Source organism: Amblyomma mixtum, chromosome 2, assembly GCF_055824585.1.
Source record: "Amblyomma mixtum isolate Tamu chromosome 2, ASM5582458v1, whole genome shotgun sequence".
Taxonomy (NCBI): Eukaryota; Metazoa; Arthropoda; class Arachnida; order Ixodida; family Ixodidae; genus Amblyomma; species Amblyomma mixtum.
In genome coordinates, this window is record NC_143013.1 from 46,905,475 (window position 1) to 46,919,777 (window position 14,303).

Sequence of the window (14,303 nt, forward strand, 5' to 3'; positions counted from 1 at the left end):
TGCTGAGTCGGGCGTCTTGTATTCCTTAACGCATTTTGTTGCTAGCTGGCGTTATTGTTGTTGTAGCAAGAAATGGCTGTTTGTGTCAGCCAGAGTGTCGTTCCTTTGTTCTCTCAGAACAAGGCCCGCAGTGGTCGGCGTGCGCTCGGTAGCGTACGCTATCACGCGGTGGGGTCCGGTGGTTTTGAACTGTGTCAGCCGCGATTAAGCAGAGAGAATGTATTTATCTCCCATATCAAAACTCCCCACATCTGTAAAAATAAATTTCATAACTCTTTCTGGCAATGTGGATGTTTGTTTGGCAGATAAATCTTATTTGGTGAGAAAATGCATTTAAGAAAATAACATTTTTTTTTGCACCACTGTATTCATACTCCTGATGCGAGGACCAAAAAGGAACCAGCTGACCACCGCTTAGAAATTAATGGCAGTGTAGGTTAGCCTCAGGAAATTGCGCGATATAAATGTTCTTGACCGCATCGCACCTGGCTTACAATATAAACTCTATAAGGCCGGTGCCTCGGCGATATAAACTCAATAAACTGCAGTGGCTGGTGGTGACGACACCTGCTGTTCATCGTTTGAGCTTTGCTAGCTTTTAAATACTCAGCGCTAGGCGCTGAAAGTGTCTTCACGCTTATCTGAACGCTACAATCTCTTTATGAAGACCAAATTTGATTCATCCCCAGTGTCTTTCTAAACAAATTCCATGCGTAGCCTGGCGACACTGCTTCGCGTTTATGCATTCATGCAAGCTTGGCTGGGCCAAAGTGGTCTTCTTCGTCATTTTCAGTTGAAAAACCGGTGACTAGCAGTGATGACTACTTTGGAGCATGTCGCGTTTCCATATTAAGGTAGAAAATTTTGCTTTAGAGGGCCTGTGCTGCTGACTGCATTCCCTGGCTGAATGCTCCTTCAGGTTCTGAGTTTGCCGTAAATGATATTCAAATATCATGCGACAGCATTAGAGCCCCCATATCGGAAAAAGGTGACCGTCGGCGGTGTTCTCTGAAGCCTCGGAAAACCGCCTGCCAGGGTTGGCAGGTGGCAAGTGAAAAGAGGGAAAGAGGGAAGTCTCCCTCTCCACTTGCAGAGAAAAGGAGGGAAGCTACCTGCCACTGGCAGAACCCAGTCGGTGGCTACCGTGGACGGAGGCGGTTCTGACACGGGCGGAGGAATGCGCAAACTGAGGGTGATTGCCACGAGAACCCCCCGCCAAAAAGGTGTCACATGGGCAGGTTGAAACGTCAAGCAACTGGTTAGCAGAGATTAGTGTAGACTTCGTTTCGCCCCCGTTCGTCTTTCACAGGTGCCTGAAATTGCAACAGACTTGAATTGTTCCACTACTGTATATCACGTCTTTTTGTTAAACTTTTCCTATACAATGCATGCTTTTGTTCTCTTAGCGGTGTTTTAGGGCACAAATAAAGAATAAATGGAAATAAAAGCCGAGCGGCTGGCTACCGGGGATAGTGCAGGGCGAGGAGGAATGTGAGCTGGGACGAGGTGCCGGGAAAGGCTCTCACTCTTCCGTTGAAGTGGTTGCATGCAAGCTATCTCGAGAACCTAGTGTCGACGGATACTCGTTATCAGTCATGGAATAGGACCAGGTGTGCAAGGGAGTCAAGTCTAAAGAAGTAAGATGTGTGCAATAAAGGTGGATGCAAAGAAATGTGTGGGGTGTGTCGTGTCATGCAAAGGGGAATAGAAGTCTAATGATCTACATTTCTGTCGGATCGGTCCACCGATCGCCTATCAATATCTTTCATCAAGCTTAACCAACAGGCTTTGCAGCAAGCTGAAGACAGTGCAAAACGCCTGCTGCAGTAAAATGGTCGTGTTTGTAGTTTCACCAAACGAGAAAAGTGAGAGCTTACACCGATGATTACTCTAATGCGCTTCACACGCGAAGATTAACGGTCTCAACTGAGGTAACAAGATGTAAATAAAACGTCTGATTTTCTTATACTGCAGCAAATCGTTGGAAGGTCGCCCCTGGAAAGCCCGACCTGTTCGACGTCCGAATGAGACCTTGGTGAGAGCATTTCTCTCTTATGTCTAAGAAAATATTTTAATGACAGCGATTCTATTAGGAAGCGCTGGGCATTCCGGTGAGAAAACGAACCAGTTTGTGAGATTTTATGACAATTTCGTATAAAGAACAACTTGCTTTTGAGGCATTTGCTGTCCTCCATCGGTAGAAACTTTTCCTGAGAATAACTGCGGTTGGCTAGTATGTAATTTTTTGTTTAGAAAAAAAAAATGAAATGGTGGGAATGCTTAAACATTGGGTTTCATTTTCTTTTGATTTGGTACTCTGCCGTTGGTCAATGCTCGTGGTGGCGTCGGCAACAGGGGATGACGTTGCATTGATGGTGACAGACACATGACCACGATGCACTCAAGCGAGCCTCAATGCTGCACGGGCGGACCATTGCTGACGCCGCCTAAGGACGAAACCGGACGACGCGTTTGGTGTGGCTCATGAGATTTACCGGCGACTCTGCGTCTTAGAGAAGGAACTGTGCGGTGGCTGTGCGACGGAATAGGGAGCACGGGCCCTGTGGCACGTCCGGACAGGGTGCAGCTGAAGGGTGATAGCACAGGCGCCGCATCTAGAGCGGCCGTGTCCCTGAATGGTCCCCAACAAACCAAAAACCTCTCAGAGACGTCTAGCTAGACGTCTCTGAGAGGTTTTTGGTTTGCTGGATCACTTGCTTCCCCACTTCCGGTTGCTTTGGACATCGTTGACGTCCTTACTAAAGAAAAAGAAAACGAAACAAAGGTTACAAAATAAGGCCACTAATGAGAAAACACGAGGTGAACATGGATCATAGCCGGAGGTAGAGAAGCCTCGGTCCTTTAGTCAACGTTTCGACAAGAGGACTCCTCTTCCTCTGGGCGACTGCGGTCGTCGCTGGCCGAGATTAAAGAGGCCCTTCGCTGTAAGAGGTAGGGCGGGGAGCAATTTAACTTTCAGATGAGGTTACCACCATTCCACTCCAAACCCTCACCTCTCTCGCCTGTTCTTCACCCTCGGTGGGAAGGCCCTATTAACCCCTGCCACTGATGACCGCATTTGCCCAAGCGAAGTTCTCTTGGTGAAACGTTGGCGACCAGATGGAGGCTTCTCTGCCTGACGCCCTTTAGTAAAGAGCCCACCTTCCTCGCTCTCTTTCTACCGTTGGGATCCCAGTGAGGTTGTATAACGTTCTCAATTCGCAGGTTCATAGACGGTTCCAGTTCGCCGAAGGATGTCATCGTGTTGATGGACACGTAAGCTATTCGTCTTCTATGAGCTTTCGACATTGGTTGTGTTGTTTCTAGTATTTGTTAACATGTATATTGTGTGCCCACCCTGCTGAAGTCTCGTAAACGATCACAGTAACAAAAATAAATAAAGTTCTGACATCATATCGTTGTGGCTTAGTAGCTGTGGCGCGTGCTTTCGATTGACGGCTTCGGGAATTGTATACTGTGCAACGGTTGCCTATCTCTTTGCAGCTAACTTGCAAAATCACCTGTTAGACGAGATTTTGGAAGTCTTTAAAAGCGTTAGGCTGTCTAATTTATACCTAAGCCACTTCGTAATCTTGGTCTTACTGCCGTAGTACAAATTTTCCATGTGCAAGCCAACAGTCAGCAGTTCTTGCATAGTTGTTGGGCTCTGTAGCAGCGTGTTTTTGACATTAATTGGTGTTGGAGATATCAGCGCGTTCACTCTGAGTTGATTGCCATTCTTCCAGAGTTAGAACAATAAAGGAAGAGAAGGGCTCATATGTCTCAAGTTTCATGGAATTTTGTGGATTCATTACGTGCAAAATGTATTCAAGGGCGGGATACAAAGCATAACAGATGTTACTGACTCTTCTGAAATGCATAGTCAAGAAGCAGAAATACTGTCGTGCCAGCGGCCTCTCCGCCATGGCGCTTTACGATTAGTCCAAGTAAGCGAACACCAATGCTACACCGACCCAGTTATCGTAATATCTAGAGTTTAGTTCGCAGTGCTCAGTGCTTGTTGAAAAGAATTTTTTTTCTAGACGCTCCGCACCACATACGTGGTCCGGAGGCAAGGAGTGCACAGCCCGTCTACCCCTAAGGGCACTGAATCACCTATGTTTTTATTTCTGCCTTTCTTGGCGAGGGTGTTTTTTTTTCCCAATCGATACGAAAATTATGCAGTCTCAGAATTCATCATCATCTACATTATCAAGGCGGTTGGAGCAAACAATCTCCTTTATTTTCTTATCGAATAAAGGCTTGTCTTTGCCGAGTCCTTTGCTCAACTTTTTTTTTTTTTTTTGAGAACCGACTTTGTGGGAGCCACCTCACCCTATTGCCTTGGCGGCTCGTGACACCGGAGAGCCAACGCGCATGCTTTATGAAGTCAGGTGACAATGATAAGCCACTTTCTCTATTTTCAAGTGGGTTGTAGGAAGAAGACCGGCGATGTTATTCGACGAAAGAACTGCTAGTGGCAGTAATCACGCGCGCAACAACTGAACTCCACGATACGCAGCGTGAATATGTGCGCATAAAAACCTTGTCATATTGAGGACTACGGTCGGAATGGCACGTTCTAACAGTCGATTTTGAAAACAAACCCTGTACATAGTGTACCCGCTGTTGTCTGCAGAGTATATAATGTTAACATATAAACAAGCATACAGCAGAAATTGCGGCATTCTTTGTGGCGCCACTGTCTCTAAGTACAGCAATAAATAGAAACACTGTCCTGTGAAATGAATGTTTGGTCACGTTCGCGTCCTTGCATCGGCCGCTGACATTCTGCTCTGTAACCAGGAGCGGAAGCATGCACGGGCCTTCCATGGAGATCATGAAGCTCTCTGTCAAGTCCCTGCTAAAGACTTTCGAGGAAAATGATTTCGTCAACGTGGCTTCGGTAAGAGTATACTTTAGCTGGTTGAGCAGGTCGAAACAGCACAGGATAAGATGTGTAGAATTCGAGGAGGAGGAGGAAATTTTTTTTAACAAAAATCAGCCAGCAACTTCTGGGAGGGCTCCTCAATCCAGGAGCCCTCTGTCCGCTTGGTTTATAATGGCCAGCTCGGTTTTTCAGCTGGTCGGTGGGCCGTGGGGCCAAACGAGGGGTCTTCCAGGAGGAGGAAGTTTTTTCTAGTTGGGAAGAGGGCAGAGACGATGTGGGGCATACCCAGAGGTAGCGCTACGGGGTGGGTATAGTTACGAGTGGTGCAGTGGGATAAGATGGTGGTTGGAAGACATGGGCTAAGTTAAAGAATGGGAAGGAGTGTGTTTGGGTTTGCCGGGTGTGAGTGCTTTGGGTGGGAGTGAGCGTGGGATGGTTTGTTTTGTATACGGCGCAGGAATGGAGTTAGCGTTGTATAATGCTATGGTAGTCGAGGGTGGTAAAAATTAACGGCCTACTGGTCAATGACACCGGTACCATTGAAAGATTACTTAAGTTTGTGCTCGAATCACGCCCAAATAATGTGAAAATTGACCGGAGGTGTCTTGCGGTTGCCAGGTGTCTTTATGATGCTACGTTTAGGGAAAATCCCTGCCTATTATATGTGAATAGGCGGAGTATGTACCAAACAGGGTCATAATTTGCTTCAGTGAAATAGACACCGTAGTGCCTTTGTTGTAACCGAATCTTGATCTGAGAACTAAACCTCGTGGAACAGCACTAGATTTATAACAATCGAGCAATTGCCCATTGGCGTCCTCCCATGCGCAGCCCAACTGCAACAAAGGAAAGATATAAGGTTTCATTGAAATTTGTAAGGTATAGAAAAATTCATCTTGGTCCAGGGCAAATTATTATTCCTCATTTAACATCAGTAAAAAATCATTATAAACTTTCTCCGCCACGGGAAATTCCCCTAAAGTGCGCTGGGCTTCTGCTAGGCTTATATTGAAACAGCAGGCTGACACTCGTTTTGTGTAAAAGAAAGCGGAAACTGGAAACTAGTTTTATGTATTCTGCCCTCATCATCATAATTACCGTTGCAATCATAACTAAACTACGTCTACTCCACAACAAAAGCCTGCAGACGATAAATACGTTTAAGAAAGGATGGTCTCGTAAAGTTTGACTACATGCCTGTAGTAAGGACTAAGGTACTGAGCTGTGTGAAAATGGCAGGTCGTGTCGTTTTCGCCTCCATTTAGATTATGTTTACTAAAAAACACCCAAAATTCAATTATTTCCTGCAACAGTTTATCCATCCCTTTGTGCACTTTGAGGCCCACAATAATGCTCATCCCTTTGCGCGCAGTTCGCGGGCGAAGTGCGGTGGGTATCCTGTTTCGACACCTTGGTGCAAGCCAACAGACGCAACAAAAGGGTAAGCGGGTGTGTGTGGCGTAGAAAAAAGAGCGCATGCAGGTATAGCCGCCCGAAAACTTTGCACGATTGCTCAAGAGCGGGGCTTTTGCTGACGTAAACGCAACTGAGCGTGGACACCTGGATCCGAGACCATGCCAGGGTGGCTGCAGAGCGCCGTCTATAGCTTGCCGCCGCAAGCACACCGTGATGTATAGTCTCGTACCCAGCGGCTACCGCTATGCGGCCCTACTGACCGGCCAAGCCGAGCGCTCGACTGTATGTGTTAAGTTTGCGGGCGTGTGTAAGTTCAGTTAACGATGGTAAGCGAATAAAGCTCTTCCAAGCCGCGCGTCACCTTTCTCTGTCTTTGGCTAGTGTTAAAACAAGATGTTTTAAAGTGGAGACAGGAAAAGTAACTCATATGACCTTTTTAAGTGCTACTAAAGGGCAGAAGAGGGCCTTTGTATCAGAAATAATGTTGTGCTGAATTTCAGCACCAGTTCGGGGATGCGAGAGGAAAAATGAACTTGTTGCCGATACCACCCACTGCTACTGATCCGATATGAAACTGTGCGCCCAGTATGGAAGCGTGAAAGAGTTGCTTTGGTCTTTTGCGTTCATGCATGTCCTTTCACGCAGTTCTTTTTGTAACATTGGGATTTGGGAAGGAAAACAACATGTGTGCTTTGTGCCGTGCTGGCCAAGTAGCGGCCGACTAGGAACATCAGGATTAATCACGAGTTTTCTGAAGAGCATTCAGAAGGACAAACAGTCGAAGATGTTGATGCAAGCTCACAGTTGTAGTCGCCGGGAAAGGACGGTCTTGTGTTTTCGGTCGTTGCCTTTAACCGCCATTAACACATTCCAAATGGCTGAATCTGTCCCTGTTTTTTTATATGCAACCTATGTTGTCGTTCTGTGCTTACGTTTGTTTTCCTAGAATGCAGAACAGTTTCTTTACAATTACTTATAATCAGTGTTGTAATTCTTTATTTTTCTGCATTGCCTGTATTCTGTTGGTTTTTATGAGCTATTAAAAAAAGTAACTAAAAAATTGACACTGAGGAAAACGCCCATAACAGAGGTGTATGCACCAAGTTGGGAAATAATGCAATAATAAATATGGTAAGAGGTCAAACTGGTTGGAAACTCAAGGTTATCACATTTAACTTCTCTTCTACGGCTGGCAACTAAGTATGAGTGGACCTCAGGAACCGGACAAGATTAGCTGTGCGATCGAAAGAAAAGCAGGGAGAGGAACTTTCAGCCGGGGAAAGCCGAGCCAGCTCTGTGAACGTTATGGATTAGACGAAAAAGAAAGGTTGACATTTCACACATGTCAAAAAGATATAATCATGTCCATTGATTGGCCGCGCCTTGTTTCTTTCACTTGGTTTCGTGCTTGTACATTGAGCCACTTGCTCTCTTGTGGACAGATCCTCTCCAAGAGCATCGATCGGATCACTGATGGTGGAACGGCGAGCCTATCGCACGCACTCGACTTTGCCTTCAGCACGATGGCCGATGTAAGTTGCCCGCACGACAGGGAAGTAGCGTTCATAGTGCTGACAGCTGAATGCGGCCATCTATGGACGCCCACAAACTTTTTCGGCAAATCTTTGAAAGAAAAAAAAGTAATGTGATACATATCTCCTGCAATTCTTCTGGAGGGAAGTCGTGGTGTAGAACGTCAAGAACGTAAAGAAAAGTTTGTTACCAGCGCCTTGTGCGGAGGGCGGAAGGGAATTAAAGAGATAAAAAGCAGGCACTACAACGTGCGCCCAAGATCACTGATTTAATTTGTTGCTTTGCCTTTTAATTAAGTCAACGCGAGCGATCCTCTATTGCTGTTGTAATTACTTGGATGAGACATGTTTCGTTGGAACAACATAAATCTATCGCATCGTTTGCGATACTATGCGTCGTATTCATTTCACTGCAGTAGAAGTTCACTGTGCGGGGTAACAGAAGCATATTACTTGTAGCACGTGCTTCTCAATTGGCTAATAATCACTCGCTTTTAAGGCATGCTTTTCCCCTGCATCCTTACAGTTTCAAGGGAACAAGACGGATCACGCTGGCGCAGAGTGCATCCAGATGATAATGATTTTCACAGATGGCGGAACCGAGGACCCCACACCTCTCGTTGAGAAGCTGAACGCTAAGCTCAAGGTGGGCACATCCAGGTTACTTCACCTATCACCAACGCGCACGTTGGGCCGCTGGTGCTGTCGCTGATAATGATGGAGAATTTTATGTTTCTCAGAAGCTAAACGCCCTCCCGTTGCACAGCAGCGGTGCTAACCCGCAGCTGCGGCTGAGCAGTTCTGCAGCTGGTTGTGTTTGCGTTCACGCATAACTGCATTTTGATCGGACGAACGCATTGAAACACCCCAGTAGTGAGATTTCGGCGTGCGACAAAGCCACCAGTGATCGCAACTATTCCGCAGTGATTAGTCGTACAGTCGTATGGACCAACATAACCGTGACACATTAGAAGGTATGGATCCAGGTCATAGTGCTTGTCTGTTGCAGTGAAACATGACGCAGTTTTAGCTCATTTAATGGGCCTAAATGTTCCTCGCAGATTCGTATCTTCACCTACGTGGTCGGTCCACACCCGATACCGTACGCTACCCTCAAGGCTCTCGCTTGCAAGAATCGAGGTATGGATTTGCGAATCGAAATGATGTTTAAAATGCAAATATCAACTGTTGTTTGGCATGGAGTTCATCAGTCAAGGTTTTTTGTACTCTCTCTCTTTTTAACACATTTCGTCGCAGGTTACTTTACAGCCATCACGTCGTTTGGTGCGAGCAGGTACAAAGTGCAGGTAGGTGTCAATAACAGGGGAGTAACCTCCACAGGATTACGCTCTGCTTTCAAACATCTGGTGACATTTGGTCCCTTCAGTAAGGTTCACTTTGATCCCAAGAGAAAGACAAGAGGACCGAGGGCGAAGCAAACTCAGTTCTAACGCGGTTTTGTTCTTTTATTACATCCTCGCAGGAATATCTGAAGGTGCTCAGTCGGCCCATGGTGCTTTCCAATGAGAAGCAGTTTGCTTGGACAAACTTTTACCAAGACTCCGGAGTAAGCAAAGCGTCGATCGCAGAGCGCATTTGAGAGGAACAAACACACAACTAATATGTGTCGTTCTTGTGGATTATTGACTCATTTTCTTCTAGGGAATAGGTCTGCTAACAACAGTCACACTGCCAGTCTACAACAAGACACATGGAACGGTAAGTAGCTTAAATATCTGTAAGGAGAAACGTACACCAGGTGTTTCAGGGAATCCCGCCGCTTATTTTCGAAATAAAATTTTTGAGGTAAAGAGAAACTTTATGCGACACAGTAATATCAGTGTTGGCGACGTCACAAAACAGGCGAGTTATATTAATAGCTCTAGCGATTAACTAAATTCTAATAATTAACTTCATGACTATTAAAGAAAGGTGATTAATTGTAGTCAGATATTTGTAGCCAGCACTTGTTAATAGCCAAATCAGTTTTTATAAGTCCGAAAACGTGATTGCCTTCACCGCCGAGACTCTATAAACTTGTCTGAATGCTGATGTCATTCGAAAACCGAGCGCCTGCAGGGAGCTGAATAAGACGTCCATCTAATCGCGTCTCTGCGTGGCGCACGTACCATGTGACAATCAAGTAAGTATATTCCGTACAACTGGCGACAGAGCAACATGAATTTGATAAGATGAACACAAAATCCTTCCGACCGATTACGATAATATCTGTTATATGCAGGCTGGCAATGCAGGCGGTGAACTTAAAAATGCAGTCATGGGTAGAAAGCAATAGGATTCTCGGAGAACTTCACAACGGGTTCAGAAGAGGTAGGCGCTTAGATGATAGCCTGTTCGTGCTTATGCAATGCATAGAAATAGCTAAGGTGGAAAACAGACCTCTGCATTTAGCCTTCCTGGACACAAGCGGCGGATACGACAACGTGAACAGGGAAATCCTGTGGAACGTTATATTAAAATGTGAAGGTATCGGTCATGAGTCAAGTAATTTTCTACAGGAAGTATACCGAGATAATAAAGTTTAAATTACTTGGGAAGGGATCAAAAGTACGACAACTGTCACAAATATCAAATTGTAGTTCATCACTTTAGTGTTAAAATAAGTCGCCTGTTTTCTGACGTCTGGTATTACTATGCCACAAAGCACCTCTAACTAGAAAAAAAAAACATATCTTGACAAATTATTAAAGGGCTTGACTGAAACACCTGGTATGAGTAGTTCACTGAAAATGAGCTCACATTCCGAATTTGAGTGTGCTCATGGTTCATACTCGTTAGTACTGCGTAAGACAATGTTTAGTCCTTTGAATTGCGTTCATAATTCGTGAAAATTGTTGGTGGTGCTGGCTGCAAATTTCATAGTAGGCAAATTTATGTTCTTCAGGGGGTATGAAACCAATGCCCTTGTGCTATTATTTATCATGTATAGCAGAATGACAGCATTGGCTTTGAGTATTTCTTGAGGATATGAATATTCTGGACTGCAGCTATTGTAGCCTTAAGGCAGCAATATACGCTGAAGTTCTACTGGTGCACTCTGAAGGCTGCAACATGGTTCCGTAAACAAGGTGTCCCAAGTCTTTTGAGGCAACGGTTTCTTGTGCAGGCTGCGGGTGCGAACTAAAGCAGCATCGATAGAAGGCGTATTTATATTTGGGCTTAATAAGTATGATACGGCTCTAATTCTCATTCGCGGTAGATTAAGGCGTCCGTAACTGAAGCCGAAAATGAGGGAGAACCCGACGTCGAACATGGAGGCGTATATTATCTGACATATTCCGAAACTTTATGTTCGAATGGTACCCGCAGAAAAACATCGTCAGCCGGAGGGAGATTTGAAGCGGTGGTGGCACGAACAGACCAGCTTCGTTTTTCGCTGCCTTTGGCCACTGGACATCGCCGCTGCCTCCCACGCTGTGCTTTGGATATCGTCGTATTCGTGTTTCATCTGCTGATTCTGCGCCACAAATGCCTGCGAAGAATTGCTAAAAGGAAATTGGCTTTTATGCAGGATAGCCGCACTGTAAAGCCGTACTGTATACTTGTCTCATTTCTCAGTATACCCCTCTACGCGTCTTTGCGGAAGGGATCAATTAGGGATTGACAGAAACAAGAGAGAAATAAGTGCCTAGTAGAGGGTTCCGGATTAGTTTAGACGACCCGGGGCTCCTTACTGCGGACCAATACGTCTCATGGATGTCTCCAGCATTTCGGCTCTGTGGAAACATGGCCACGACGGTCGATAGCTCATCCGGAACACATAACCACTAAGCAACTGCGGCGAGTGCCACTGAAAAGCGAGCGAGCGACGTCGCTTTAAATAGTGAGAGGGACCTTATGAAGGCAGTGAGGAACGTCGAACGTGTTCGAAGCAGACGTCGAAAAAGCGGCTGAAAGCAGCGGCACTTGTAGCAACTGCAGTGATCCATGTGACCCAGGCCGGCCGTGTGCAGAAGTGGAGGCGGCGGCAGCACGTCCTGCACAAAAGGCGAAGACCTTCGCCTGGGCCGGACGCCACCGTTGCCTCTCCGTCGACCGCCACGCTGAAGCAGCTGCAATGAATGCTAACTACTAAAAGCGGCGAGGGCATCCGAGTGCGCTGTCGCCAGCAAAGAAAAGCGCCGTTCACGGAGGCTCCAGTACCCGAGTGCGCCTACCACCGTCTATGAGCCGTCTTAGGTTACGCAATCCACTGCAATCCACTTTATGCAATCCACTTTATGCTCGCATCTTTTTTAGACAGCTGTCTTACAAGTCGTCTGCAGCGCTGCGAAACGTGTTCCTCCTTTCCCCTCACCTCGCAACTGGTGGCTCCATCACTGGGAAGGAAAGAGCACCTGTGTCCAGCTGCTGCGCACAAGAGGCTGGGCCGACTCGGCGGACGCCATGTTTGCGAATGACAGCTCACCACTTCGCAGCAGGCCTCCGCAGTGTTGTGTTCGTGCGGACTTTCTGTGCTGATTTAGCCAGTGAATGAAACTCTCGCTTTACTTTCAGTAGGCATTTGAGTTACTGCAATAATTGTTTGAAATATAGTCACGCCACTCATCAAATATTTAAGGGACTATTTGTTGTCTTCTTTATCGGCCCTGATTGGACGAGAAAACTCTACCGTTCAAATTGCTGCAAACAGCTTGTGAGCTGAAGTACAGAGAGCGGATTTTTAAATAAAATGTTCGAAATAAAGTAAAAAACTGCTAAAGCGCTCGATATAACGAAAAATTCAGCAGTTATGAAGTTTTGAATGGTCACATAAATCGCAGAGGACGTCGTTCACTGATTTCCGTTGTTAGCATAGTGCTCGAAATACGAAATGTTAGCTGATGGGAGGCAAGTTGCGAACCTTCTGCAACTGACAGCACCTCTGCGCAAGACGTCGTCGTGACATGTCTCATTTCCATTAGAGTCGCAGTCTCTGTAAGCAATTCGTTATCTTACGCTTCAGTCGTGTTTCGTCCGTTTCCTATGGTGTGCAAGGAAATGAAGTCGAGCCCACGTATAACGAACCTGACGGTCGCGCGGATACCATTCGTTGTATTGGATGTTCGCAGTAAGTGGACATCTCTTATTACGGCGAAAAATGCAATGTCGAACAAAAGTGGTGTTTCTTTATTTAAAAGATCTGCTATGCGTATCTGCTATTCCAATATTAACCGTATTACGGCGATTTCCAAGCTCTCCAGCACAGTCATGTGATTCTCGCCGAGACACTCGCTGTCAAGATCCTGCCTTACAGACGCATATTATGGCTAATCGTGGGAGAAGCGCTTACGGCAGCTGATGGTAGGTCGACCTCCTCCTAACAATCGTCTTCATCAGATTTCTGGCAGTCTGGAAACACTCATACATTCGCCGTACGATGGTTTCTCTGTAGAATCGACACCAACAAACGCATCGGCGAAATCAGCCCAGGCGACATTAGGCCCGACCAGTTGTGCGTCAACGAAGCACGGCAACAAATCCACAAGCATCTGATTACATGGGTATCCAGCAGTGTCCTCCGTCGTTTTTGAGTCCAAAAAGCCTGCCCTACGGAAGGACATTTATCGGCAACCACCAATCATTTCAAGAGCAGCTGCACAAACATTTTCTTTAACGACATTGTGTCTTGTTTCAGGTTGTTCTGTGTCAGTTTTGGTTTCTTGTGCAATTTCAACCATTTGTATGTTTTTTATGGCTACTGCTTTTTCTTTGGATGTGTATTGGGCACATGCGATGCATTCTTGCTACTATTTTAATTTTTGTGCTGTATGTCTGTATGTCTGTGCTGTATGTCTTGTAGTTACGTTTTGCGCTGCATATTTATAATTGTGTTTAATTTTTGCCTTGTATCACGCGTTGTTTTTAATTTATTCTTCCTATTTGCTTAATCTATTGTTTTTCCCCCTTACTCAATGCCCTTCTGGGCCCTGTAAGTTATTTTGAATAAATAAATAAATAAATACGGAAGCGATTTTTTTTTTGCACTTCGCAAGCAATTTTAACCATGCGGCTTTAAGCCTTTTCTCGGCGACGAACAAAGACTTCGTAGCTGGGACGTCTCCATCTGGCCTGTATACCCCTTCACCAGGCGCTGGTGACGCATAGCCGGCAGGACATATCCGGAGCGTGAATGATACCGCACCGATTCACCTTGTGGTCGGCCTGGATGGTTTACTTCAATTTAAATGCCGGCTTTTTATTTTTGTCTATTTTTGGGGAAGATGTGGAGCGGGGTTGGCGCTTTCTTTCGCGGGAGCTGGGAGACGCTCTTCGGTCTCCGCGCTGGCGGGAAGTGGCGCCTGCTCGTTCGTTATAAGCCACTGGTGCCGCTACAGTTCTTCGCTGTATCTGCGACGCAGTCCCATACCCATAACACACATTGAACAACAACAGAGCACTCGTTCGTAATAAGTGAGCGTTCGTTATGTCTGAGGCCATTATAAGTGGGTTGGACTGTATAT

General features: G+C 46.0%; 1 protein-coding gene across 2 annotated transcripts in view; it reads left to right on the plus strand.

Moving 5' to 3' along the window:
- LOC149359227 (voltage-dependent calcium channel subunit alpha-2/delta-1-like) overlaps positions 1 to 14,303 on the plus strand; it is a 229,277-nt gene that overhangs the window by 173,553 nt on the left and 41,421 nt on the right. For both annotated transcript variants that reach the window (XM_089571499.1, XM_089571500.1), the window contains 10 exons: positions 1,975 to 2,035; positions 3,226 to 3,276; positions 4,807 to 4,906; positions 6,264 to 6,332; positions 7,750 to 7,839; positions 8,366 to 8,485; positions 8,901 to 8,979; positions 9,097 to 9,146; positions 9,323 to 9,406; positions 9,502 to 9,558. In XM_089571499.1, the coding sequence (XP_089427625.1) occupies positions 1,975 to 2,035; positions 3,226 to 3,276; positions 4,807 to 4,906; positions 6,264 to 6,332; positions 7,750 to 7,839; positions 8,366 to 8,485; positions 8,901 to 8,979; positions 9,097 to 9,146; positions 9,323 to 9,406; positions 9,502 to 9,558 (761 nt within the window). The remainder of the gene's footprint in view (positions 1 to 1,974; positions 2,036 to 3,225; positions 3,277 to 4,806; positions 4,907 to 6,263; positions 6,333 to 7,749; positions 7,840 to 8,365; positions 8,486 to 8,900; positions 8,980 to 9,096; positions 9,147 to 9,322; positions 9,407 to 9,501; positions 9,559 to 14,303) is intronic.